A 22,947-nucleotide genomic window follows, 5' to 3' on the forward strand; every position below is an offset into this window, starting at 1 on the left:
AATAATAATTATATTTAAAATGCTTCAAAAAGTATTGTTGCTTGGCTGGGAACTAATTCATTATAATTCATGGCCCCAGCTAAAACTACCTTTTATACTAAAACCCCAAAGCATTTTAGTGTTGCGCTTAAAATTATATGTTTGGGTAGACTTTTGTGGATATAACTTCCATTAGGTCTCTAATCGAATGGCATCATCGCTCACATTTTGACTGCGTTTTATGGGCCTTTTTACCAAATTACAAAAATGCGCCATTTCTAATTTGTGTGAGCTTTTTTGTTTTTGTTTTCAATTCGGGACACACAAAAGTGTGCGCCTATAAACCAACATCGCAACGACAAATAACGGAAATGACAAAACAAACACACACACACACATACATTCACGGGCACATGGCCATCCCATCACCCACACTCCACCGCCCACTTTGGGGCACCGTCACCCCTCATTTCCCACATGCCCAAAAATATGCAACATTTTTTATATGTTTCTGCTTCACAAAACTTTTGCGCAGGCAGCATCATAAAATTTTTTTCTGCTGCTGCTGTCACTTTTTTTCCTCCCGTTATTGTTGCTGTTGTTGTTCCGCTTTTGGTTTGTGGCCAGGCTTTTATGTTGCTTTCTCCTTGTGTGTGTGTGTGTGTATGTGTGTGTGTGAGTGCTTTTTATGACCCAATATGGCCGCCACAGAGCGGCGTACGTGTTTGCCTTCCCGTGTCCGGTCTCCGGTCGGCTTTCTCCTTTCTTTCCCCACTTTCCCCAAACTCTTTACGGCAGTGATGACACCGATCTATTCCAATTTGCTCATATATCATTCAAACCAATTCTTGCATTAAAAGTTTTGAAAAATCAAATTTTTTTAGTTTAAGAAAACTTAGGTAAAATAATGGTGATGTCGCCGATCTATTCAATTATACTTATAATACTTACTTATTATTATGCTTAAAAATTGGCTTTAGATATTTCTGTTAAAACTAATCTCACTAGACTTCTAAATTTATCTTAAAAATATTCAAACACACGTTCATTTTAAGTACATATTACAATCATAAGGATGTTGCGCATAAAATACAATTTTGCAAAACTCAGTCCCTAGAGGTTTTAATATACTTATATTTTCCTGATATTATTCCTAGTTTTCCAATCTGTCAAAATGGGAAATTTTATTTTTAGTTTTTGCTTCGGCTAAGACATCTAAAAGAAGTTGAGATCTCTAAGGGAAAAAGGCCACTTGGCCAGCACTACCCCGAGTGCGGGTTTATGAATTATATAGATTTTTATGCGGTCGCATATTATTTTTGTTGCCTTTTTTGCTTCTCCCTCTTTTTTGTGTTGGCCTTCGACTCCACGGTTTTCTGCTCCTTGGAACGGGGGGCAATAAAAATGTCTTTTTATGTGTACGTTTGTCTCCTATCCCGGCCAAAGGATCTCTCGCCCATTTTGGTTGCTCCATAATGGCCGCCTTCAGGCGGCATGTTTATGAATACGCCTCGACTCCGCTTTTGCTTTGGCTTTTGCTGTTGGTTCCTGTGCTTTACGAGTCCTGGTACTGGCGCAGCTTTTATTATTTCTATTTTCATATATATTACACTCTCCATTTTTGGCTGTTATTTTTTCGGTCCGCCTTCGGTTCTAGCTGCTGTTGTCATTTTTGCATTAATTTCATATTTGGTTTATGGGTATGTGCGTTGAGTTTTTCTTGCCGCTGCTGTTTATTTCGCATAAATAATAAATATTTTTGGTTATTGCGTCTGCACAGTATTAATATTATTTTCAGCACACCCACACGCACCGCATGCATCCTGCGAACCGCAGGACTCATGGCCGAAAGCTTTAATTTCGGCTCATTTTTCGCTATCAAAACACTATGTTCGTGTATTTGTTTTTATTCCACTCATCGGTATACGCACATACATATTTATGCATAAACTTACACTCTCGTAAATATTTGCAATTAAATATGCCAAAAATACACCAAAATTGCACAAACACACACACAAACACATGTATTTCTTGTGCACTTCGCAATTTGGGCCATATTTGACCCAGCAAAAACTATCTACTATTTATGCTGCAATTTTTTGGCTTTCAAAAAATTCGTTAATTAAAAATTTCATAATTTACACACAAAGTTAAGTATTTGTTGGAATGTGTTCGGAAACCATTTTCAATGATTCAATGCGTTGACTGACCGCAAGCAGTCAACAATTACACAAATTTAAATGTACATTTTATTCCGTATTGCATTTTGAGATTTAACGTTCTTTGAATGGATACTATAGTACATGTCAAGATGTTGGTAATCAAAATTGACAAATTTCAACTCCTAAGGCTTTTATAGGGTCAATCATATTCTTAGTACAAGGATTAAATAAGAAGGCTAAGGACCATAAATTAAAAATAAACCTTTAACAAAGTCACTACCCATTTTGGTGATTGTGCTTTTGATTAAAATCTAATTCTGCTGAACCTAACAAACTTTAGGCTATTCATAAGGTTCAATATCTAAAGCCGTTTGGTAATATATTTATAAGGGGTGTCTTAATATAACAATGTCAGTATTTTAAGGCATTTGGAAATAATATTATATAGGTGTTTCTTAATATGAATATGTCAAAAGTAGGTCGTGGAAAATTTCTCGAGTAGTTTCTCTTTATAAATTAGGCAACCGGTTAACTCGTATTAGTTCTGTAAGTACATCACGATGGCAGGTGCGCTTAGCCGCAAAGAGATTACAAAAAGTGCTAATCTTAATAGTTTTATTAGCCCCCATCAATAAAACGCACGAACTTTGATAGAGATAGCGGCGGACAAAGTTAACGTTACCAATGTGTAGTTAAAAGCATGGGTCTCCCTTTAAATTGGATCGTCACTGTAAGGTGTTCAACTAATTTAACTATTTTTTATTGAGTTAGCAGTACAAAAATTGACTTCGTTTGATATTCTAATAAAATATAATTAGTTTTAAAGTAAAACCAACCATAACTCTGAAAATAAATGCATATTATATGCAGGACATTTTAAATAGTCGAACATTTAATTTGTAATTTTTGTTCTATGAAATAGTTTTTTTAATTTACTTAGTTTTCTATTTACACAGGTTGAAAAACTATTATAAAATCTCATTCAACTAAAACAAGTTTCCAAAGCAACTAAGCATTTTAGTTATATTTTTGTAATTAAATCCAGAGGGTTTCACTGTGCTTGCCCCACTGTAAGCCATGCACCGGGCTCAGGCTCGGGCTCCTAGCAATCGGGTCAGCATCATGTAAACAAATCGAGTGCATGTGCACTCGCCTCCTCAACAAGCCACCAGTGGCCACCATCACCACGAGGCCAATGGACAGGGCTTATCGCACTTGTGGCGTAGAATAGACTGATTAGGGTGCCGTTGACAGCTAGTCGTCTTGCTCAAAGTGCGAGATATGCATTAAACCAAATGTATTTCAATTACAATTGTAGCGCACTTAACATTAGGTCCCCGTTTTCCGAGCGTTCGAGCGGGCTCAATCAAACGAAGAGAGTGACTAAGAGAATCGAGGCCAGAGACGTACAATAACTAAATTATTAGGGGTGAACGAAAAAAACCCCAATGTAATGCCCTAAGTTAACCGAAATATATATATCCATCTTAGAGAAAGAGTACTTTGGATATACAATAACAATTTTAAAGCATACACAAATTGAAGAGAGTCTAACCTAACAATTTTTCAGTAAACATTTTTTTTAAGTTATAAAAAAGAATAGTTATAAAAAATTTAAAACATGGGTTAAGAAAAAAATATTCTACCTAAATATAAGCTTTATACCTTTTATGAAAAGCTCTTTTATTTGTTTGTCGTTTGTGGAATAAAAAAATAAAATGTGTATAAAAACACCATTTTAAAAATGTATATTTCAAATCTTGAATTTTGCAGATTATTTATTTAGTTGAAAAATTATCTTGTTATGTTGAGTAAACAACAATCTGTTTTTGTGCCAATTAGATTGTAGTTGTTTTTAATATGTATTGAAGACCATGTTTTACTTTTTAAGCAAAAATTGACAATAATAATACTTTTTTAAAATCAGTTGTATTTTTAAAGTAAAAATTCAAAATATTATGTATTTTTCTAATGCTTCCAAATCTTAAGTATTTAATCCTAAGATCCCCCTGACTGGACGCCCCTGATCGCTAAGTCATCCAAGCGCCGTTATCATCACGGATTTGAAAACAACACAGAAGCGCAAGCGACGCGAGCATTGTGCAAACTGGCGTCAACGGGGGCAGTCGCTCAGATCGGTTGAGTAACGCGTCTATAAAATTGACCAGTTGACCAGTACTAAAGCCCCAGAACAAAGGACTAATTTAAGGCTTCAGCGATGGCCGCGGAACAGCAGGAAAAAAGAAGTGCGGAGGAGGCACCGGATGCCAGGTTGCCGGAACTCAACTTTGTGCGCGACAAACTGCAGAAGTTCCAGTCCACAATGCTGCGAGATTTCGAGCAGCGGCTATCCTGCATGGTGGAGGATGTCCTCCAGGACCTCCGGCAACGGGAGCTACGCGCCCACGAATTCCCCAATTTCGAGCGATCGGATCGGAAGAGCACCTGGCACAATCGCGTGACCAGTGAGGCGCCCGCGGACGTCAGCGATTCGCCAAATGGTCATGCAAATGGAAATGGCACAAATCCAAGGCCGGCAGCGGCACAGCTCCAACCCGAAAAATCCGGCCAAAAACAGCGACGACGACAACTGCCCGAAAAAGTCTTCGTCGCCCGGGAATCGTACCTCACCGCTCTGCTGCAGGTGGAGCACATGCGCACCATCTACCACATTTTCTACATTATTCTGGTCATGTTTCTGCTGAACGTGATCTGCTACGATTACTTCGTGGAGGGGCGGATCGACCTGGGTCTGGGCACTGTCCGGGGCGGATTGCTCCGCCTCCACTGGGTGATGGGCGTGTGGCTGCTGGAGCACGTCTTCGTCCTGGCCCTCTACTTCGCCTTCCGCGGATGGGCGCTGGTCAGGCACAAGCTGAAACCGCACAGTAAGTTTTTGGATAAGGGGCTAACAAGATGAAAGAGGTAGTTCGATCGAGCATCGAATTGCAAAGACAGTTTTATAATTCAAAGCTTCATAGATAATGCTTATTATAAAATTTTTTAATTATTTTAAAAAAGTTAAAATAAAATTGTAATTGAGAAATTTAGGTCTTATACCAATTATAAATAGGTCAGTAGTATGGGGCTTAAAACCTTAACCTCTCCCGTTAAACTTGTACTAATCAAGCCAAATTATTAAAAAAAAAACCATACAAACTTTTTATGACAATTTTTAAAGAGTGTTGGTTTTTGCACTTAGCCAGGAAATGTTGACGACTTTGTTTGTAACAAAGGAAAATCAAGTTAATAGTTAGTCATCTGACTTATACTAAGATAAATTGCGTTTTTTTTTTTTTGACAAATCCTGGACTTAACTGCTGGAATGTTGCATACCCTATTTTAAAAAAAAAAACCCTAAAAGTAAAGTTACTATGCAAAAGCTTTCCATAAGAGAAAAATCGCATTTAAATTGCAATTAAATGTATACTTCTTGTTAAATGAAGCAAAACTTAACTTACATTGAAATAAGCGAAATGATATGAACTAAAGCCTCCAATTTGAGTGTAAACCAAGTACCTAATGAATTTTACTTTCTTTTAAGGTGCTCTCCAGAGCTTTTGGTCGCACAGCTGCCTCATCCTGTACATCAGCTCCCAGCTGGTGTTCTGCTTCGTGTCCACATCCCTCTGCCTGAAGTTCAACCTGCCCTTCGTGAGTGGCTGTGTTTTGCTGCTGGAAAGCACTAGACTTCTGATGAAGATGCACGCCTTTGTGAGGTACAATGCAGAGCGGGTTTTGAGAGGGAAGCTCAAGAAAGAAGACGCAGAGGAGGAGGAGAAGGAGGAGGCCACTGGCAGACCTTTTGTGCCACCGCTGAGCTGCTACACTTACTTCTTGTTTGCCCCCACGCTTATTTACCGCGACAGCTATCCGCGCACCTCGCACATCCGCTGGAAGTTCGCCCTGAACCGCCTCCTGGAGGTGGTGGCCATAGCCTTCCTCTACGCCTTCATCCACGAGCGACACATCCACGAGCACTTTGGGCAATACGGCCTGGAGCCAATGGGACCCTCGCAGCTGATCCTCAAGCTGTTCGGCATGATGCTGCCCAGCGCTGTGATCTTCCTGTGTGGCTTCTACCTCATCCTCCACTCGTGGCTAAACTTCACGGCGGAGCTGCTGCGCTTCGGCGATCGAATGTTCTACAAGGACTGGTGGACGTCGCACACCTACGACGGGTATTACAGAAATTGGAACGTGGTGGTGCACGACTGGCTGTACGAGTATGTGTACAAGGATATGTACAGTCATGTGTTCCGCGGCTCCAAGGTGGCCGCCTCGCTGTCGGTGTTCATGATATCCGCGCTGGTGCATGAGCAGGTTCTAGGCTTCGCCCTGCAAATGTTCTTCCCGGTGATGTTCTTCTTTTTCGGCGTAGTCGGGGTGGCCTTGGTGTTCATCATGCGAAGTGCTCCCAAAGTGCTTGGCAACATCTTCCTGTGGTTTTCGCTCATCCTGGGAAATGCCTCACTAATCTCGCTGTACGCCATGGAGCACTATGCGCTGAAGAACTGCAATCTGAGCTACCGGAGCTGGACGGATCACCTGTTGCCGGCGGTGTGGCGCTGCTACAATTAGTCAATTAAAATCAATCACTACTGTTTAACTGTCTGTACAGTGCGTACACTGGGGGCGTACGCATCGATTTGTATTTTAGGTAAATAAACTTAATGAAATTAACAAAAACGTCGTCTTCATGTTCTCGTTTCTTGTCTTTGAACTTGCCAGCTAAACTGCTCTTAAAGGGTATTAATTTTACATCAGTGTCTGCCTGATGCTAACTTATGAAATACTGCGTGAGTGTTGGGTTTGGGTCCTTGGAAGAGGGATTCTTGGGAGGATTCCCCGTTCCCTGATTAACCGCACAGATTAGCGATGGCCTGCGCTGCATTTGCCGCAGCCACCTGTGGCGCGTCCTCTGCCGGAATGCGTTTGCGGCGGAATAGAATCACATGTGGCTCCGGCGCATGGACCATGTAGTGCACCCAGCCGGGACTCTGCTGCACGCCCAGATTGCGCCACTCCGTCTCCGTCATCAGATGCGCCTTGGGCACATGTTTGGCCAAATCCGGTGGCAGGATTACATGCCTGCAAGTGTGATCAAGTTCAGAGGTAAACAAACACTTGACGGGGTGTTTAGTGACTGTGCCACCTACCTGTATTCAAAGTTATCATCAAAATACTTCTCCGAGTACTGGATTTGATCGGCCGGCATCGCGAAATGACAGTAAATCTAAGGTAAATAAAATAATTTAACCAAAATAGGGAAATTAATTAACTGGAGATGAAACTTATTTGATTCACAAAATTATCGTTAGGGGTATTCGATATTAAACGGTCGGTTATCGGTTTAACTAACAACTGTCAAAACTGAGACCCTTTGGCACGAAATTCAAACAAAGCGGGCAGATAAATAATATTATATTAAATGTTACATTTTTAATTTATATTCTAAGTTTGTATTACCATATATTGATGGCCAAATAAAGTTTAAACATTTTCAGTGACTTGGTCTTCCAGAGAGTAAATTGAGGAGGGTGTTAGAAGCTTAAATGTCTGTCAATCATAGGGTTCATTTCTCTAATGTTCGAGAAAAACCAAAGAAAACAGCTGGACAGTTCTACATTACCAGTGTGACCGAAACACTCTGGCCTGGAAATGTACAGCACTCGCTCTCCTCCAATTGGAAATGCGAATTCTACCGTTACTCGGCAATGGCCACACTGCTTGTGCGTGGAGCAGCGCGGGGAGAGGTTCCATCGATGGGCAGAGTTTTTATATAAGCCCCTCTATGTGCCACTCGTCTCTCGCTAACAAACCAACAACAACCAGCCAGGCCAGCGGACAACAACATCGCACACGCGTATAAATAAACGTGAACGCATGTACTTAATATTAGCATAGAGTTGTCGCCTGCGTGTATTGCATATATGACATCCACCTACTCCCATGACAACGGGACCCCATCCAGAACAACAACAAAAGTAACGGGGGAGCAGCTAGAGGAAGAGCAGAGGCGAAGGAGGAGAAGAATAAGTATTGGAAGAGAGGTGAGGGCTGAAAAGTAAATACAGTCAAGCTTCCACAAGTAGAACCAACATTTGCCCCCTACAAACGATCCTCTATTGAAGATTTTGAGTTACACAGGCTTTCAAACGTATTCCTACTCCCTATTATCAACAAAATGAGTACCATTCTATCACGGGTGTCAAAGATAACTGTAGAAAAAAGTTCAACTCAAGGAAGTTTGACTGTGCATATGTACATGTGAGCAGACCGCAATTAGCAAAACTTTTTCAGTCCAACAGACACCTACCCCACATACCACTCAAAAGTTTCAATGCGGGCGTAAGGAAGCCGAAACACCTGCTGCTGCTGCCTGTGGAAAAGCTGGAGGAGCTGCTCCAAACTGCCCAGGTGACATCCAACCAGTTGGGGGCGACGCACCTGCCGCCTTGAGGAACCGGAAACAACGGAGGACAACACGGACTCGATTTTGGAGTAGCGGCCACCATGAACGCCAGCCTCATCTATGAGATACTCATGTATCTGAACTCCTTCTACTTCGGCATGTACGCCGCCTTCGAGGTGGGCGTGGGCGTTCTAAAGGCGATCAATCTCAACTACGGCGAGAACGCGTTGTCCCGGGAGGCCAGTATCCTGCTCTCCCTGTGCATCATCGAGACCTTGCGCATCGTCTTCGGCCGCAAGAGCAGTCTCAGCGATCGTGGTGAGTGTATAGTACTTCGAAAGGAGGTGGATAAACCCACCGGCAGTGATGATGACATGGCGAAATTATTTGTTTGCCCGGTCACCCGTCCCCATCTCCATCCCCTTTCCGCTGAGACCATAACCCATAAACGTTTGGGCATACATATAAGTATATGTAGTCCACACGGCGTATGCGTAATTATGGTCATCACCCCGTATGAGTGTTTAGCGTTTGGGGGCGGCAGGAGTGGATGGCGCCCTTCTGGCACATTAAGCAATATTCAATGGAAATCTTTCAAAGCGAATCATCGAAATGAGCCAGCTTCTCACTGAAAATCTTATTGAAAAAGCAATTGGTGCTATAAATAGCCCTTTTGAGTATATTTTTAATAATAATAACTTTCCCTGCTGTACTAAAAGCCCTTTATAGAATTTTTTTAGAAAAACTACTTTTGCGATTTAATCTATTTGGAATAAAATATATTTCAAGTTTAGTTGTTAATCACTTGGTTTTGCTGGTTCTGTTAAAATCTGATTTTTTAGTACTTAAAGGAGTTCAGATACCCTAGAAAGAAAATATTGTAGCTTCACTTGTATATCAATCTACTCAACAACATTAAATTTTCAAACGGGCTCAAACGAAATCTCTATTGCTCTGAAACCATTAAAACTTGCCGATCTACTTTATGGCCTAAACTTTCGATTTAAAATTTGTATATATTTTAGGAACAGCCACGAGCAAAATTTATTATAAACAAAGCAAACGTTAATCATCTTCCAACTGAGGCATATAAAATAATATTCCATTCCTGTACATTCATAGTTTACTTTTTCTTATTGCAGGCTGGCAAGCAACCGCATCCGTAATATTAACACTGCCCAGTCTTGCTATTGTTATCTACCTGTGTTGTTTTCAAACCTTTGTTCTCAAACTCGAAATTATTCTGAGTGCCTTAATGATCACCCTACAAGGTGCTGAACTAGTCTACGCCAGCATATTCATTTGTACAATGTGTCGCCCCGTGACATACACCTAGCAGTTGATATACCACGTTGCCGCCGCCACGTCAACGACCAAGATCGAGATCAAGACCAAGCCAGCACTAACACTCCCACCTGGAGGAGGAGAAGAAGATGAAGGAGGAAGAGGAGCATCCACAGCCGAGCGGCGACTACGACGGAGACGAGATACTTTCTTCTGGCACTTTCACATCAAGCGATTCGCAAAGGCCTCACAACTGAGCTACTTTAATGCCGACTAAGCCACCAGCACACAACAAACTACACTACAATAATCCACTTTCAACACGCAGATTTTAGAGCAAATTCCGAACCGAAACATACCCATTGGGTGGCACTCGTGGAGGATTTTCCTCAAGGTAAGTGGACCCTAATCGACTTATATAATCCGTACAGACCATCCGCGACCACGGAAATCACATCGCAACTCGAAACGCGACACGTCCGATTCTATCAAAAGCAAAGCTGCATTTAATTTTCATTTCTTGGTTGCATTCTTTTGTCCGGCCTTTGTGGCGATGCCTCCCTGCTGGCGCAGTTGCGCCTCGGACCCGCTCGTTTTTGGTATTTTTATACAGCTCTGATGGTCTAAAATTATATGCGAACTGCATGCTCGTGCAACAACGCTGCTGTCCCCTAAGTGCAATGTACACTTCTAATTCAAATGTAATATACACGAGCCACTGCGGACACGTTAGGCTGTCTAGTATGGTCAGATGAGAGGGCCGCTTGTTGTCACCATTCTCTCGGTTCGGTCTTGGCTAGCCATCATACCCTGTATAATTCATGGGATGGTTTAATATATATTAGGAATGAGGGGGTACGAATTGTGCTAAAAGAATTTAATCAAAATAAACACGTTTGTGTTGCTAAATTTATAATAATCGCGATTTTGTTATCAGCTTAAATTATACGATCTAGTTCTAATTGCCAATCAATTTTAAAATTGTATTCAAACTCTTTTTATTCCGAACCACACAAAGCTCTTTTCAAAGTCAAACTTAAAAGCATTAGTCTGACATAATTCACTAAGTAAACAGTATTTTGTAATTGTAGCGAACCATTTAAGGGCGGCTTTTTACCCAAGGGAAATGTCCGCCAAGGGAGTTTTAATAGTATGCGTCCTAATAGCTTTTGTTATGACCAGGGAAATTATTTTTGCTAATTTCTGGGCAGGCAATTCGTTGGCCCATGCTGACCAAAACACCGAGCAGGGAAAACAAATAAAAGGCGACAACGGCCATCAGCACATTATTCAAATAAACAGCACATTTCGCAGCGACAAACCGTGAGACCGCCGATGTGATGCCGCTGCATTGGCCAAGCGAGCAGCACGGCAGGTCCGCGTTATTATTATGGTCAGTCTATAAATACAGTGCCCAACGTGAGCAACGCCGTCGTGTGAGCGATCCGGGAGATCGATTCGGGCCAATTTGCGGTAGACTTCAAGGGAAAAAGCCGGGGAAACCAAGCCGCCAGAAAGATGCCGCCCAAGCGGCCCCCACCGCTCGTGCCGAAGAAGCCGAATCCCAGCATGAACTACGAGGTGCTGATCTACCTCAACTCGTTCTACTTCGGCATGTTCGCCTGCTGTGAGATGGCCATGGGCCTCTTGAAGGCCATCAATCTCAGCTATACAGGACATACGCTGGCCCTGGACACTGGCGTGATGATTAGCTTCATTGTCTTCGAGACGATCCGCCTGATAATGGGACGAATGAGTTCGCTGGCCGACCGAGGTAGAAAGCATTCGCCCGCCTTCCAGTCTAATTTTAGGATTTTCTAAAACAATACAATTATAGAGGGTGTTATCATTTGAGGCAAAATCCATTTAATCAGTCTTGTATATAAAATAGTGATCTTTTATAAAATTTAAGCAAAGCATAATTTCTACTTAAGTCTTTGTAGAATTTCATTTATTTTAAGGCAAGGCATATAATTTAGTTTGTTATAAGGACTTTATGGAAAAACCAACTGTCACAAAACTATAGTTAAATATTGATCAAATGTTTATTTACACTCGAAGAGCTTTTATTATTCACCATAATCGAGAAAAAATTATGGTTTTAATATAGATATATTTCTATTTTAAATGCCTGAACTTATATAGAAACATCCACCATATTTGTGATCAATTTCGAACTACTTTTTTATAGAGTTTTTCTCTTCTTTCGATCCCAGGTTGGTCAGCCATACTGTCGGTCTTCATGACCGCCCCCTGCTTTGTGGGCGTCTCCTATCTGCTGCTGATGCAGACCTACCGACTGCGCCTGGAGTACTGCCTGTGTACGCTGCAGATTGCACTTTACCTGACCGAGGTGTGGTATGCCATCGTCTTCGTTTTCTCGCTGTGTCGTCCAGTAACTTATGATTAGCCACATATACAGCAACATCAGCCAACCAGCAACAAATGTACATGCGGCGAATGTTTAGCAATATACAAGATCGGAAATAAATGAACAGAAGTGAAGTGAAGTGAAGTGTAATGAAACATAATGAAGTTTAAAATGCAGTAGGAAGCTGAATTGCTCATGGCCGAAGAAAAAACCAAACAGAAACAAAAAAAAACATATGTAGCATATTAATACTTATGTATAGTAAGGTTTATGATAACATACACACACTCTTATATACATATATTAAACGGTTTTATATACAAAAATTGTTAACATTTAAGCATCAATTGGAACCAATATAAGACAACAAGCAAAAACTTAAACTTGAATAATTTTCAAATTTTTAAGATGACAATTTTTTTGTAAAAAATATCTAAAACAAAAAAACACCCAAAACAAATTTAATGTGTGCAAATAATTTATAATAGTTCACAGATAACTCGAATCTTGAAAAGAATTGTAAAAAATAGAATATCTCAGAAAATCTAGTCAAAAACCGAATCATGTGAATTGTGCTTAAGCGAAGCAGTTAGTAGTTTATACCTATATTCAGGCAGGAGAACAAGTGTGCAGAACTAAACTAAAACAAAGCCCAGCAAAAGTCTAGACCATGTGTGTACTTTAATGAAAATACTTTATATAAAACTAGCATATAGCGTAAATAACATGTTCAAGACGGTACTAAAACTAAGCGAAACCCAATGGTAATAACATTTACAAGAAAGGGCAAACAAATAAGCTAAATCATATTAAACATCTTTAGAGTGTTAAAAACTAGGCAGAAAACCCTCCATTAAAGTGACGCAATGTCCTTGCGAAATTCTTCTCACTAATTCTGCCTATTGGCAACTAAAAACCCCCGGTTAATCACGCTCAATTATCCCCGCCTGAAAGGAACCGAGGATTCAAAACGCAGCTCCACTAATGCTAGTCACCAATATTCACCAAAGAATGCGTACAATTTGTAAGACCTTCTTGTGGTTTCATAGCAAATTAGCGCACAAACCGATTGCAAAACTCTCAAAAGTCCACAAATCTCATGCTTTTAATACGAAAATTTTAATTAAACAAAACCGCTGAAAGCTGGAACAAACCAAAGTCACAGCCTATGTTGAATAATTTACTTGTAAAATATTTATGTCATTTCGTTAAACGCAAAATGTTAACATACTTTTAAAGCGCGTGTAAAACGGATTAGTTAATAAACAAAAAATAAAAACCAACACCTTAAAGATTTTATGACAAATTTATAAACACTCGAAGAAAATACCAATTAAAGATCAAAACCAAAGAATCCATATGTGTTTATAGTAGGCTATGGTTTCATAACGATCTTTTAGAGTACGTATACAGGTATATTTTTTTTCCAAGCAGACAAAATTTTCGAAACAAATTTCAGCCAGACAAACACAGTTTTTCCAAATTTGTGTACTCTCCAAATTCGGGAATCAGAACTGCTGCGTGCCTGTGGTTATTTCAAGGAACAAAAGAAAGATACCATTGAACTCCATGGATAAAACGCACAAGTCGGGTGAGTTCTAATAATATGAGGGTTTATATACATATATTTTATATATTTATGTTTTTCAGACGAGGCCTTTGACCAGTCCGTATCCAGCAGCAGTCGTCGAGTCGTGTGGAAGCTCAATGATGAGGAGGAAACCTTTGACTCCTTGGTCAGCTATCGCCGCCTTCCCGTCCAGAGCCGCAGTCAGGTCACCGATGTGCCGGATAGGAAACGTACGGCTGGCGAGAACTGGCAGCTGCTTCTGCACGACCTGGACAAGAAGAGGGCTGGAGTTCAAGAGCGCGAGGTGGTTAAGAAGACGGTCAACCAAAAGGAGCCGGTGTGGAAAGCCAACCAGTCATCGGCCACATCTTTGCCGGAGATAAAGGAGTCTAGCGCCAAGGAACGAGCCATCGTCTACTGGCGGCGTCTCTTTGACGGTATTCATAAGCGGCAGAATGGGGCTGATGTACAGGAAGACGTCGTGCTGACCGCGAAGCCCAGCCTGGCGTTGCGCTACAGGCCATCCCACGAATCGCTGAAGTTCAAGCGGAGCAAGAGTACAACCCGGGAGCTGGTTTCCGACCTCAAACTGGAGTCCTTCAGCCTGCCGCCGCAGCAGACGTGCGTGGTGCGTGAGGTGGAGCCTAAGTTTGCCCACCGCAGGCGCATGACGATAGCCAACGAAACGGATTCTTGCTGCTCCGGCGAGCTGGAGGTGCCCAAGAACAGTCCAGTTCAGGATCAGGAACCAGGATCCCGGGTGCGCAGTGAGCTGATCAGTGTCCATGTCGCGGCACCCACCAGCTCCTCGTTTGTGGAAGCGGTGCGCCGTAGCACATCTGCTAGGAGTCGCACTGTGGCGAGTAAGGTGTCCGCCGCCGGGACAAGGAGTGGATCATCCCCCGAAACGGTGACAGCGGCGGGAGGCAAAAAGTGCTCCAGCACCAGCAGTGCAAGTGCCGGCACCACCCAGCTGCCCACTTTCCGGCAGCGCCAGCAGGAGCTGCATCGCTATCGCGTAATGGTCGAGCGACGGCGTCTCGATCTCCTGGAGTTAAAGATAGCTCGCGAACGGGAGGAGGCGCTCCACAGTGAGATCTTGTTCTACAAGGACCTGCAGATCAGGGGCAATGCCATCAAGGACAACGCATTCAAGTTATACGAAGACAACGACTGCTCGAACGTTTAAGACTTTAAAAATTCAACGGGACTCTGTTTCGGCTCTAAACTCGTAATGGTTTTCAATAGTTCGCAATGGCCCTGGCCGCAGTAGTTCAAAACTCTCACCGAAAATAAACCAAAAACATTTCAATCCATGAAATATTGAGCCTGATTAGGATTTTCAAATTTATTTTAGCTACTGTTAGCTTATTGAAAATAGGAACAGATAATATAAATACGTATAATACTGAACCTATATTTTTTTTAAAGTTCTTAATCTTATAGATAGTAGTTTTTTCAAACATTTTTAAAATGTATTATTTTGAAAGTGATTTAAAGTGGCGCGCAAGCTCCATTTGAATATCAGCAATTTGTCGTTTTGCAGCACTGCTTATGCCTGCGTTTCGTGGTGAATGGACTTTATAGCCTCCAACCAGTTTCTTTTTAATTTGTTTGCTTCGAAATTACAAAAAGTTAAAATGTTAATTAACGTGTGCCGAGTGTGCGGCAGGAGTAGGCTGTGCCCAAAGGCCGTAAATCTCTTCAAGCCTGGCCGCCAAGAGATGGAGGTCCTGCGTCGCATCCACCTAATAACCGGAATTCGCGTAAGTTTTGGCCATAAATAAAAATAGATCTTGCAATATATAATTGCGTTCCCTTTTTTATGTGGTACCATGGTGCAGCTGCAACAGATTCCCAATGCACCGGATATGGTGTGTTTCTGCTGTCAAACGGACATCGTTTCGGCCATGCACTTTCGAAAAATCTGCATTTCGGAGCAGAAGAAATGGGTGCCAGTCGAGAAGAGTGAGGCGGAAGTGGTGGAAAACCAAGACCAGGAAGAGAAGCCAATGGAGGCGGTGCCCAAGAAACAAAGAAAGAACCCGCGGCGTAGGGTGCGGTCCACGATGCCCGTGGAAAAAGTGGACATTGTTGTATCACACGAGAATATACCTTTTCCGGAAGCAACAGGTGGCGACGATGAATTTGATCAGCTAGCCGAGCTCTCCGGGCCACCGGATTCCCCGGAATGTGATCCAAAACTGGATGATGACGATTTAAAGATAGAGGATTGCTCTGTAAAAGAGGAGGATCTTTCTTTACAGGAAGATGAGGATACAGACTCGGAGCGCAAACTAACCGGCAAAGTTCAAATCTACGCATGCAACACTTGTGGAGTTATTAAGAACAATAAATCATCTTTGTTGAGGCACGAGTACGACCACACCGGCAAAAGACCCTATCCCTGCAAGTAAGTTAAAAGCAATTATGTAATTGAATCCAAATGCCTAGGTCAAATAACAAGATAGAGTTTTCATTGCATTGTGTGTATGTATGCATGAATGTTTCATCAAGATGAAGATAAGAGCATGGATGCGAAGCGCACAGCTCTGTATCTGGTAAGCAAAGGCTGGAAATCAAATTCCAGCGATGCTGCATAAATTTGTATAAGAAGTGAGAAGATCTTGCATATTTACATATGAAATGAAAATGCTGGTATGGGGTCCAAAATAATATGCAAAATCAGTTAAATTGTTATCATATCATTAAATTAGTTTTTTTCCTTTTTTCAGGGAGTGTCCAAAGTCCTTTTTGTCAGGTAATGAACTGAAGGCCCATAATCTCACCCATCACACCAAGGATCCTCCTTTTCCCTGTCGCTACTGCGAACGTAGATACTTCTCCGTGGTGGGCCGAAAAAAACACGAGAGGATCCATACGAATGAACGTCCTTTTGTGTGCGATCAGTGCGGAAAGGCCTTCACAAGGACTTGTATCCTAAAGGCCCACATGCAGTCGCACACAGCTTTGAGAAAGTTCGGGTAAGTCAAATATATTAAAGTGAAAATGTAACAAGTAAAATACTAATGTTATTGCACCACTTCAGCTGCGATGTATGCGATCGGTCGTTCAGCTTGAAGAAACATCTCGTCACCCACTTTGTTTCGAACACGCACAAGCGGAACGCTGAAATGGCTGGCTCATTATCATCAGAAACTATGTCCTCGGTCAGCATCGAAACCGACGAAACCTGGCCTCAAATAACCAAACTGGCTAGTCCTATCGACGAAAAACTAGTGCAGACGCACTTCGACATTTTGTGTCAGGAAATTTAGTTCTGTTCAATATGCCATTTTAATCAATTTCTCAGTTAGGAATACCAAAAAAAAAAGACATTTCGGTTAGTAGGGATTCGCAAGAGCTGAATGAGATCTAAAACTACAAAAGACAATATTAAATTGAACCCTGTTGGGTTACATTTTAAAATTACTGAAGTCTCGGAAACAAGAGAAACTCGGCACCAGATTTTTATACTCTGCAGCGATCTTTTCCAAAATTTATTTACAAAAATAAATTTCAAGGAAATGTGTGGAAAGTTTGCTAAAAGTCTTCCGCTAAAATATCAAGATTGTGTCTAAATTGTCACGTATAATGTTGATGTCTGTTTTAATTTTTACAAAAATCTCTCATTACATTTTTATATCTTCTGCACGGTTTAATAAAGTTTGTTGAAGACTAACAATTTTACAAGTTACATATAATCTCAAAAACATGTTTGAATTACATTTGTTTTTAAATGTCCTGCTTTAATTATGTACAAAAATCGATCTTAAAATTGTACTAACTTCTGTCAGCTTAAACTAAGTTTGTTATATACACGTTGAAGAAAACAGTTTTACAAATAACATATAATCTCAAAATGTTTTTATATGCCAGATAAAAGGTTAAGTTTTTATAACATTTACAGAAAGTTTAAAAGGCTCAACAAGGCTTTAACATTTTTTAATGTTAAACAAGTTGTTTTCAAAAATCTCAAGTCATATACAAATTGTATTATTTTTGACGTTATAATTGTTAAGAAAACACTCAATTGTTAACCGACATATTTTTAGACGAAAGAATTTTAAAAATACAAGAGAAGGATACGAACTTGAACATATTTTAACAAATATTGGTACCCAGCTGCAATCAAAATTAAAGTAGAAGTATAAATATAATTATGGGATTTAAACATGTGCCTTAAATCAAAAAATGTACTTACTGTATTAAATTGTTTGATTATTGTTATTAAATCCGAAACTGCACAGCTTCTACAACAGTAACCTTGATACATATATAGATTAAGGAATGTCATCAAATTTTTCTGTTTTATTATACAATCTGTAGGCAGCCTATAAAAAATCAGATTTCTCGATTTAAAAAAAAAACGTTACTTTATTCTAATCAAACTTGAAAACGAACATAATTTTTACCGCAAATGTACAATTTTTACAATAGTGACATTGGTACTTATATAGTTTATAGTATAAGAGCAGCTTCTGATGATTCGGGCTGCTCGAATTGTTAAAAGAACGTTACTTTATTCAAATAAAACTTGGATATTTAAAAAATTCCCCTGATTTTGGCGCCCTGCATATATTAAACGCGTTTTCCTCTGACTGATGACGCAGCCGTTTGCTTCGGATTAACTGATTAACATGCAATTGCATTTCAATTCGATTCAATCAGTCGAGCTGAGCTAGCAAGATGCTGAACAACAAAATCTGCAGAGTGTGCGGAAGGCAGAAGGTCTGCAAAAGAAGCGTGAATCTTTTCGACTTGGTCAATAGAAAATATCTAAGGCATTTGCAGATGATAACCGGACTTAGGGTGAGTAAAAGTGTGTTTAAAAACACAGGCAAATAATAGACTTAAATGTGAATATATCAGTTGGAAGCACAGGAAAATGCTCCAGGCTTTATGTGTCTCTGCTGCCAAATGGATCTGAGATCGGCACTGGCATTCCGTAAGTTGTGCATCAAGACCCAAAAGCAATGGCTGACCATCGAGGAAGACCCATCGTCCAGTGAGTCGCAAAGTGAAGAGAAACCTGAGCTGAAACCAAACCAATGTGCCGAAGTCAGCACTTTTGAGGAGAGCGACGACGACCGGGTGCTGGAAGAAACGTTTCAAATTCTAATTGAAGAGGAGCCCTTGGATAATAGTTTGATACATGAGAAAGAGGGGCCACAGGAAGTGGATTGTAGCCAAGAAGGAGTTGAAGATGGCATCTCCGATCCACCCCAAAAGACCACCAAAGTTACACACAAACCCCAGTCCGTTCAAAAGATAAATATATGCGATGTGTGTGGAACTCCATTCGTCTCCAGATCCTCTTTTCTTCGGCACAAGAGAAAACACGCTGGCGATCGACCGTTCTGCTGCAAGTAAGACTGCCTCTTGGCTCAGAAGTGTAGATTTGTGTGCTGATATTTTATTATTTTTTTCTAGGAAGTGCGATGCCAGGTTTCTCTCCGCTGCGGAACTTCGTGGCCATCGTCTGGTCCACACCGGTGGCCAACCATTTGCATGCCGCTACTGCGAGAGGAAGTACGTCAGCTACATGGGTCGCGTGAATCACGAGAGGACTCACACCAACGAGCGGCCCTTTGTCTGCGAAGAATGCGGCAAGACCTTCACCTACTCCACCGTCCTCAAAAACCACATGGTCATCCACACGGGCGAGAGGCATTTCCGATGCGACCTTTGCGATCGCTCGTTTCAGAGAAAGGAACACCTAGTAGCGCACTTCCGAACGCTGTTTCACCACCAAAATGTCGAAAAGAAGAAAAGCAATGGAACAACAGTTTAATCCTATTTCAAAAATTAAATCTTAATCAGCGGAGTTGGAGGAGATACTTAAGATGGGCTAACTTTCGTACTTAAAATTCAGGGGTCTTTATATATTTTATGTAAGGACAAACAATTGTTTCACATTATAGAAAAGCAAACAGATATCTAGCTATTTAGCAATTTTCTTAATTAAATTTTTTTTATATAAAGTGTAGTTTTCTACTTTTCGCAGAAAAAAGTGTTTTTTATTTTTACCAAGTTAAAACAGTCATTCTTAGGGTTTCGTCTTTTCGTCTTTTATTTGTTTTTCCACTTTTTAACACACCGTTGTTAATAACTTCGAAAGAAATCTAAAGTTTTCATGCATTATTTTGAAACGGCTAGCAACCGTTATTAATTCGCGGCCTTACTCGGTACCAGTGTTGTATAACGTCTATAGAAGTTATATGGAATGGGAGTGTTTTGTCGTGAATGGCAAATTTATTTTGGGTGGCTGTCAATGTTTACAATTGGAAATTTACCAATTTATTTTAGGATAACTTGGTAAAATGCTTCATAATGTGTGCCGCGTGTGCGCCAGAAGCACAGAGAACTCGAAATCGCTTAAACTATTCAACAATAGTGCTCGCAAAGTGCTGCAACAAATCAGCTTGCTCACCGGCGTTCTGGTAAGCCCATGAAAAATGTTAATTACTTCCATTTAAGTTGATTATTTTTGTGGCAGCTGCACTGTGAACCCGATTTACCCGACTGGATGTGTGAGATCTGCCAAAGGGATCTGCAGAGCGCCATAGCTTTTCGCGATCGCTGCGTGAGCAGTCAGAAAATCTTTGAGGATTCGGTGGCCAAGACCGAGGAAGTTAGCTCCCGTTCCTCAGTTCGTCGTAGTGCCCGCTCCCAAAGACAACGCCATGAGGAACCCGTTCCGGTCCCGACCCCACCCAGTCCCCTAGAGATGATGATTAAGCTGGAGAACCTGAGCAACGGCGATGAGGAGGACGATGGCATCGATCACCTGGATTCCTGCAATGAGGCCGATATGGAGTTGGCTATTAAAGAGATGGCCACTTCTTCGGAGAATGATGGGCCCGCCTCACCCATCAGGGTGAAAAGAATTCTACGTCGTGGAGCCAATAAATCCGGGAAAAGTGAAAAGCGATCCAAAGTACCACTCCCTGTCTTCTTTTGCGATCAGTGCGGCAACAACATTACCGGCAAATCCTCCTTCGATCGTCACCTGCGGAAGCACAGTGGGATTAGGCCGTTCCAGTGCGAGTAAGCAACGCTTTGGTCATTGTTAGATTGTATTCTGATATTACAACCTTTGCAGACTATGCCCCGCACGTTTCCTTTCCTCCGGTGAGCTGAAAGGCCACCAGGTGATGCACACCGGGGATCGCAATTTCCAATGCCGCTTCTGTGACCGCACATATGTCAACTACAGCGGACGACTGCGTCATGAGCGGACCCACACAAACGATCGACCATTTGTTTGTGCCCAGTGCGGCAAAGGCTTCACCAACTCGTACATCCTCAAGAATCACATGCTCATCCACACGGGCGAGCGGCTGTTCAGGCTAGTAACTGATCTTTTGCCAATGCCAGTAATCACTTAATCAAAACCTTTCCAGATGTGAGTTGTGCCACAGGTCCTTTGCGCGACCCACCCACTTGAAGACTCACTACCGCTCCAATACCCACAAACATAATGTGGAGAAAGCGAAGGTGGAGTCGGGTGAGGTTCAGCAGCCAGCGGAGCAGGCTAAACCCGTTCTGGGAACCGAGCCAGAGGCTGTTGCCTTTACGATAGAAGTGCCTTTGCCGGCGGAGCAGGAGCAGGATGATGCATCTTTGGACCTGGGAGCCCTGGGAACATCAAATCTGATGTATAGTACAAATTAGGTCATTAATGAACAATCTCAACCTTAACAAAGCCAAATATAGTTTAAACAAGTTTTTATCTTATTTATTTATTTTTTTCTTCTGTAGTTACTAGATCCTTAAGTAAAGTTCGCATTACTAATGAGTTACATTCTAATAGCACTGTTATATTCCCTCTTCTGAGTCCTGATTGATGACTAAGCCCTCCCTTTGCATGTTGCGCTTGTGAGCATTTGAGCGGTAGTGAGTGTTGAGATGTGTGTCGCGACTGAAGGACTTATTGCACAAGTTGCACCTGCAAGGAAATATAATTAATAGCTAAAATGTCGTGAATTAAGGCCAGTTCTCACCTGAAAGCCCTCTCTCCAGTGTGTACAAGCATATGGTTCTTTAGAATATAGGCGGTGGTAAAGGAGCTCTTGCATTCTTTGCAGGCAAATGGGCGCTCGTTTGTATGGGTCCGCTCGTGCTTCAACCGCGTGCTGTAGTCTGAGAAACTGCGGGAACAGTGCCGACACGCAAATGGCTTCTCTCCGGTGTGCTTCCGCGTGTGACGCTTAAGTTCGGCCGGCGTACAGAAGCGATCCGGACAGAATCTATAAGTCAATAAAAATTATATACAAGGGTGGTCAAAACTATTTAAACAAATAAAAAGCATTTGAGTACGTACTCGCATTCAAAATCCTTGACGCCGCGATGTCGCTTGCAATGCAGCATAAATGCTATTCGTCCTTTGACGTTATTTCCGCACTCCTCGCAAACGTAGGTGCCATTGGATTCACCGGGTTTCCTTCGTATTCTTCTTGTTTTGGGTTTCTGAAGGCTTGGTTTTTGTCCTGGTTGTTCAAGCACATCTTCATCGCTCTCATAAATGAGGTAATCCACTTCATCATAAGTGACATCGTCGTCATCAGCCCCATTCTCATTTACTTTTGATTCACTGAGGTTGCTTTCCAATTTGATGTACGACGTTCCACTAGGATCTACATCGCCATAGTCTATTCGCTCGATTTCAATACTGATTTGTGTGTGGTCCAAGTGATCCTCCGGCTCAAAGATCCTTCTGTAGTCATGGGGGACTTTCATGAGCTCCTTTTCATTCATGGATTCGAGGAGCTCCCGTTGAACTTCCAGACATCGATTCCGAAAGGATATGGCTTGTTTTACGCGTGTTTGGCACGACATGCACAATAAAATGGGCAGACTGGTACAGTTCTCCAACTTTAAAGGATAAAGTATTATAAATTTGAACATTTTTGTAGGTGTAGCCACTTACCAAAACCCCAGTTAGTAATTTTATGTGCTCCAATGTGTTTTCATTGTGTTTTTCAAATATATTCATCGATCTCTCCCTATTTGTGATTTTACCACACGTACGACACACTTTTGGTTGCATTTTATAGTCGCTTGAACAATTTAAACAAATTGCCTCCAAAATATTTAAGTAAACAACGCTACGCTCGATTCAATCAGCTGTTTAGTTTTGCCATTCACATGGAAACGCCGA

The 22,947-nt window shown here is 41.5% G+C and overlaps 9 protein-coding genes across 11 annotated transcripts; 7 read left to right on the top strand and 2 right to left on the bottom strand.

Moving 5' to 3' along the window:
• The first annotated feature begins 4,199 nt into the window (after positions 1-4,199).
• On the top strand, positions 4,200-6,837 carry LOC128252784 (sterol O-acyltransferase 1). The gene is made up of 2 exons (XM_052980827.1): positions 4,200-5,032; positions 5,689-6,837. The coding sequence occupies exons 1-2, from the start codon at positions 4,363-4,365 to the stop codon at positions 6,723-6,725; spliced, it is 1,707 nt and encodes a 568-aa protein (XP_052836787.1). The 5' UTR covers positions 4,200-4,362; the 3' UTR covers positions 6,726-6,837.
• On the bottom strand, positions 6,749-10,343 carry LOC128252790 (cyclin-dependent kinases regulatory subunit). Of its 2 annotated transcripts, none has more exons than XM_052980836.1 (3): positions 10,203-10,343; positions 7,304-7,380; positions 6,749-7,235 (listed from the first exon to the last, which is right to left on the bottom strand). In XM_052980836.1, exons 2-3 carry the CDS (start codon positions 7,360-7,362, stop codon positions 7,004-7,006), a joined length of 291 nt encoding a protein of 96 aa, XP_052836796.1. In that variant the 5' UTR covers positions 7,363-7,380; positions 10,203-10,343; the 3' UTR covers positions 6,749-7,003. The 2 variants fall into 2 exon arrangements, with proteins under 2 accessions (XP_052836796.1, XP_052836795.1); XM_052980835.1 differs by having other exon boundaries at positions 9,975-10,255.
• LOC128252789 (uncharacterized) lies at positions 7,871-9,976 on the top strand. The gene is made up of 3 exons (XM_052980834.1): positions 7,871-8,197; positions 8,448-8,877; positions 9,702-9,976. Exons 2-3 carry the CDS (start codon positions 8,661-8,663, stop codon positions 9,893-9,895), a joined length of 411 nt encoding a protein of 136 aa, XP_052836794.1. The 5' UTR covers positions 7,871-8,197; positions 8,448-8,660; the 3' UTR covers positions 9,896-9,976.
• Positions 10,344-11,022: 679 nt separating the features above from the next.
• On the top strand, positions 11,023-13,497 carry LOC128252788 (uncharacterized). Its single transcript, XM_052980833.1, has 2 exons — positions 11,023-11,617; positions 12,060-13,497. Exons 1-2 carry the CDS (start codon positions 11,362-11,364, stop codon positions 12,251-12,253), a joined length of 450 nt encoding a protein of 149 aa, XP_052836793.1. The 5' UTR covers positions 11,023-11,361; the 3' UTR covers positions 12,254-13,497.
• A 127-nt stretch (positions 13,498-13,624) lies between these two features.
• Positions 13,625-15,197, top strand: LOC128252786 (uncharacterized). The gene is made up of 2 exons (XM_052980829.1): positions 13,625-13,805; positions 13,865-15,197. The coding sequence occupies exons 1-2, from the start codon at positions 13,784-13,786 to the stop codon at positions 14,971-14,973; spliced, it is 1,131 nt and encodes a 376-aa protein (XP_052836789.1). The 5' UTR covers positions 13,625-13,783; the 3' UTR covers positions 14,974-15,197.
• An 83-nt stretch (positions 15,198-15,280) lies between these two features.
• Positions 15,281-18,072, top strand: LOC128252785 (transcription factor Ouib). The gene is made up of 4 exons (XM_052980828.1): positions 15,281-15,550; positions 15,629-16,197; positions 16,520-16,768; positions 16,834-18,072. The coding sequence occupies exons 1-4, from the start codon at positions 15,359-15,361 to the stop codon at positions 17,060-17,062; spliced, it is 1,239 nt and encodes a 412-aa protein (XP_052836788.1). The 5' UTR covers positions 15,281-15,358; the 3' UTR covers positions 17,063-18,072.
• Positions 18,073-18,326: 254 nt separating this feature from the next.
• LOC128252787 (transcription factor Ouib) lies at positions 18,327-19,717 on the top strand. 2 transcript variants are annotated; one of them, XM_052980832.1, is made up of 4 exons: positions 18,327-18,596; positions 18,657-18,732; positions 18,781-19,153; positions 19,218-19,717. In XM_052980832.1, the coding sequence occupies exons 1-4, from the start codon at positions 18,474-18,476 to the stop codon at positions 19,576-19,578; spliced, it is 933 nt and encodes a 310-aa protein (XP_052836792.1). In that variant the 5' UTR covers positions 18,327-18,473; the 3' UTR covers positions 19,579-19,717. The 2 variants fall into 2 exon arrangements, with proteins under 2 accessions (XP_052836792.1, XP_052836791.1); XM_052980831.1 differs by having other exon boundaries at positions 18,657-19,153.
• Positions 19,718-20,038: 321 nt separating this feature from the next.
• Positions 20,039-21,524, top strand: LOC128252729 (transcription factor Ouib). The gene is made up of 4 exons (XM_052980709.1): positions 20,039-20,227; positions 20,284-20,834; positions 20,890-21,135; positions 21,191-21,524. The coding sequence occupies exons 1-4, from the start codon at positions 20,108-20,110 to the stop codon at positions 21,459-21,461; spliced, it is 1,188 nt and encodes a 395-aa protein (XP_052836669.1). The 5' UTR covers positions 20,039-20,107; the 3' UTR covers positions 21,462-21,524.
• Positions 21,525-21,541: 17 nt separating this feature from the next.
• LOC128252730 (transcription factor Ouib) lies at positions 21,542-22,906 on the bottom strand. The gene is made up of 4 exons (XM_052980710.1): positions 22,717-22,906; positions 22,111-22,661; positions 21,791-22,036; positions 21,542-21,735 (listed from the first exon to the last, which is right to left on the bottom strand). The coding sequence occupies exons 1-4, from the start codon at positions 22,834-22,836 to the stop codon at positions 21,606-21,608; spliced, it is 1,047 nt and encodes a 348-aa protein (XP_052836670.1). The 5' UTR covers positions 22,837-22,906; the 3' UTR covers positions 21,542-21,605.
• Between the last annotated feature and the right edge of the window lie 41 nt (positions 22,907-22,947).

This window comes from Drosophila gunungcola, chromosome 3R, assembly GCF_025200985.1.
Source record: "Drosophila gunungcola strain Sukarami chromosome 3R, Dgunungcola_SK_2, whole genome shotgun sequence".
Classification (NCBI taxonomy): domain Eukaryota; kingdom Metazoa; phylum Arthropoda; class Insecta; order Diptera; family Drosophilidae; genus Drosophila; species Drosophila gunungcola.

Coding starts and splice junctions, on each gene's coding strand:
- LOC128252789 (XM_052980834.1), top strand. CDS start 8,661: ATGAACGCCAGCCTCATCTATGAGATACTCATGTATCTGAACTCCTTC. Junction 8,878..9,701: donor GAGCAGTCTCAGCGATCGTG/GTGAGTGTATAG, acceptor TTCTTATTGCAG/GCTGGCAAGCAACCGCATCC.
- LOC128252790 (XM_052980835.1), bottom strand. CDS start 10,013: ATGCTCCTCTTCCTCCTTCATCTTCTTCTCCTCCTCCAG. Junction 7,381..9,974: donor ATCTTCTTCTCCTCCTCCAG/GTGGGAGTGTTA, acceptor TATTTACCTTAG/ATTTACTGTCATTTCGCGAT. Junction 7,236..7,303: donor GATGATAACTTTGAATACAG/GTAGGTGGCACA, acceptor TCACACTTGCAG/GCATGTAATCCTGCCACCGG.
- LOC128252786 (XM_052980829.1), top strand. CDS start 13,784: ATGGATAAAACGCACAAGTCGG. Junction 13,806..13,864: donor GGATAAAACGCACAAGTCGG/GTGAGTTCTAAT, acceptor TATGTTTTTCAG/ACGAGGCCTTTGACCAGTCC.
- LOC128252785 (XM_052980828.1), top strand. CDS start 15,359: ATGGACTTTATAGCCTCCAACCAGTTTCTTTTTAATTTGTTTGCTTCG. Junction 16,198..16,519: donor AAAAGACCCTATCCCTGCAA/GTAAGTTAAAAG, acceptor TCCTTTTTTCAG/GGAGTGTCCAAAGTCCTTTT. Junction 16,769..16,833: donor ACAGCTTTGAGAAAGTTCGG/GTAAGTCAAATA, acceptor GCACCACTTCAG/CTGCGATGTATGCGATCGGT.
- LOC128252729 (XM_052980709.1), top strand. CDS start 20,108: ATGCTTCATAATGTGTGCCGCGTGTGCGCCAGAAGCACAGAGAACTCG. Junction 20,228..20,283: donor GCTTGCTCACCGGCGTTCTG/GTAAGCCCATGA, acceptor TTTTTGTGGCAG/CTGCACTGTGAACCCGATTT. Junction 21,136..21,190: donor ACGGGCGAGCGGCTGTTCAG/GCTAGTAACTGA, acceptor AAACCTTTCCAG/ATGTGAGTTGTGCCACAGGT.
- LOC128252784 (XM_052980827.1), top strand. CDS start 4,363: ATGGCCGCGGAACAGCAGGAAAAAAGAAGTGCGGAGGAGGCACCGGAT. Junction 5,033..5,688: donor GCACAAGCTGAAACCGCACA/GTAAGTTTTTGG, acceptor CTTTCTTTTAAG/GTGCTCTCCAGAGCTTTTGG.
- LOC128252788 (XM_052980833.1), top strand. CDS start 11,362: ATGCCGCCCAAGCGGCCCCCACCGCTCGTGCCGAAGAAGCCGAATCCC. Junction 11,618..12,059: donor GAGTTCGCTGGCCGACCGAG/GTAGAAAGCATT, acceptor TTTCGATCCCAG/GTTGGTCAGCCATACTGTCG.
- LOC128252730 (XM_052980710.1), bottom strand. CDS start 22,836: ATGCAACCAAAAGTGTGTCGTACGTGTGGTAAAATCACAAATAGGGAG. Junction 22,037..22,110: donor GTCAAGGATTTTGAATGCGA/GTACGTACTCAA, acceptor ATTGACTTATAG/ATTCTGTCCGGATCGCTTCT. Junction 21,736..21,790: donor ACTGGAGAGAGGGCTTTCAG/GTGAGAACTGGC, acceptor ATTTCCTTGCAG/GTGCAACTTGTGCAATAAGT.
- LOC128252787 (XM_052980831.1), top strand. CDS start 18,474: ATGCTGAACAACAAAATCTGCAGAGTGTGCGGAAGGCAGAAGGTCTGC. Junction 18,597..18,656: donor AGATGATAACCGGACTTAGG/GTGAGTAAAAGT, acceptor TGAATATATCAG/TTGGAAGCACAGGAAAATGC. Junction 19,154..19,217: donor GATCGACCGTTCTGCTGCAA/GTAAGACTGCCT, acceptor ATTTTTTTCTAG/GAAGTGCGATGCCAGGTTTC.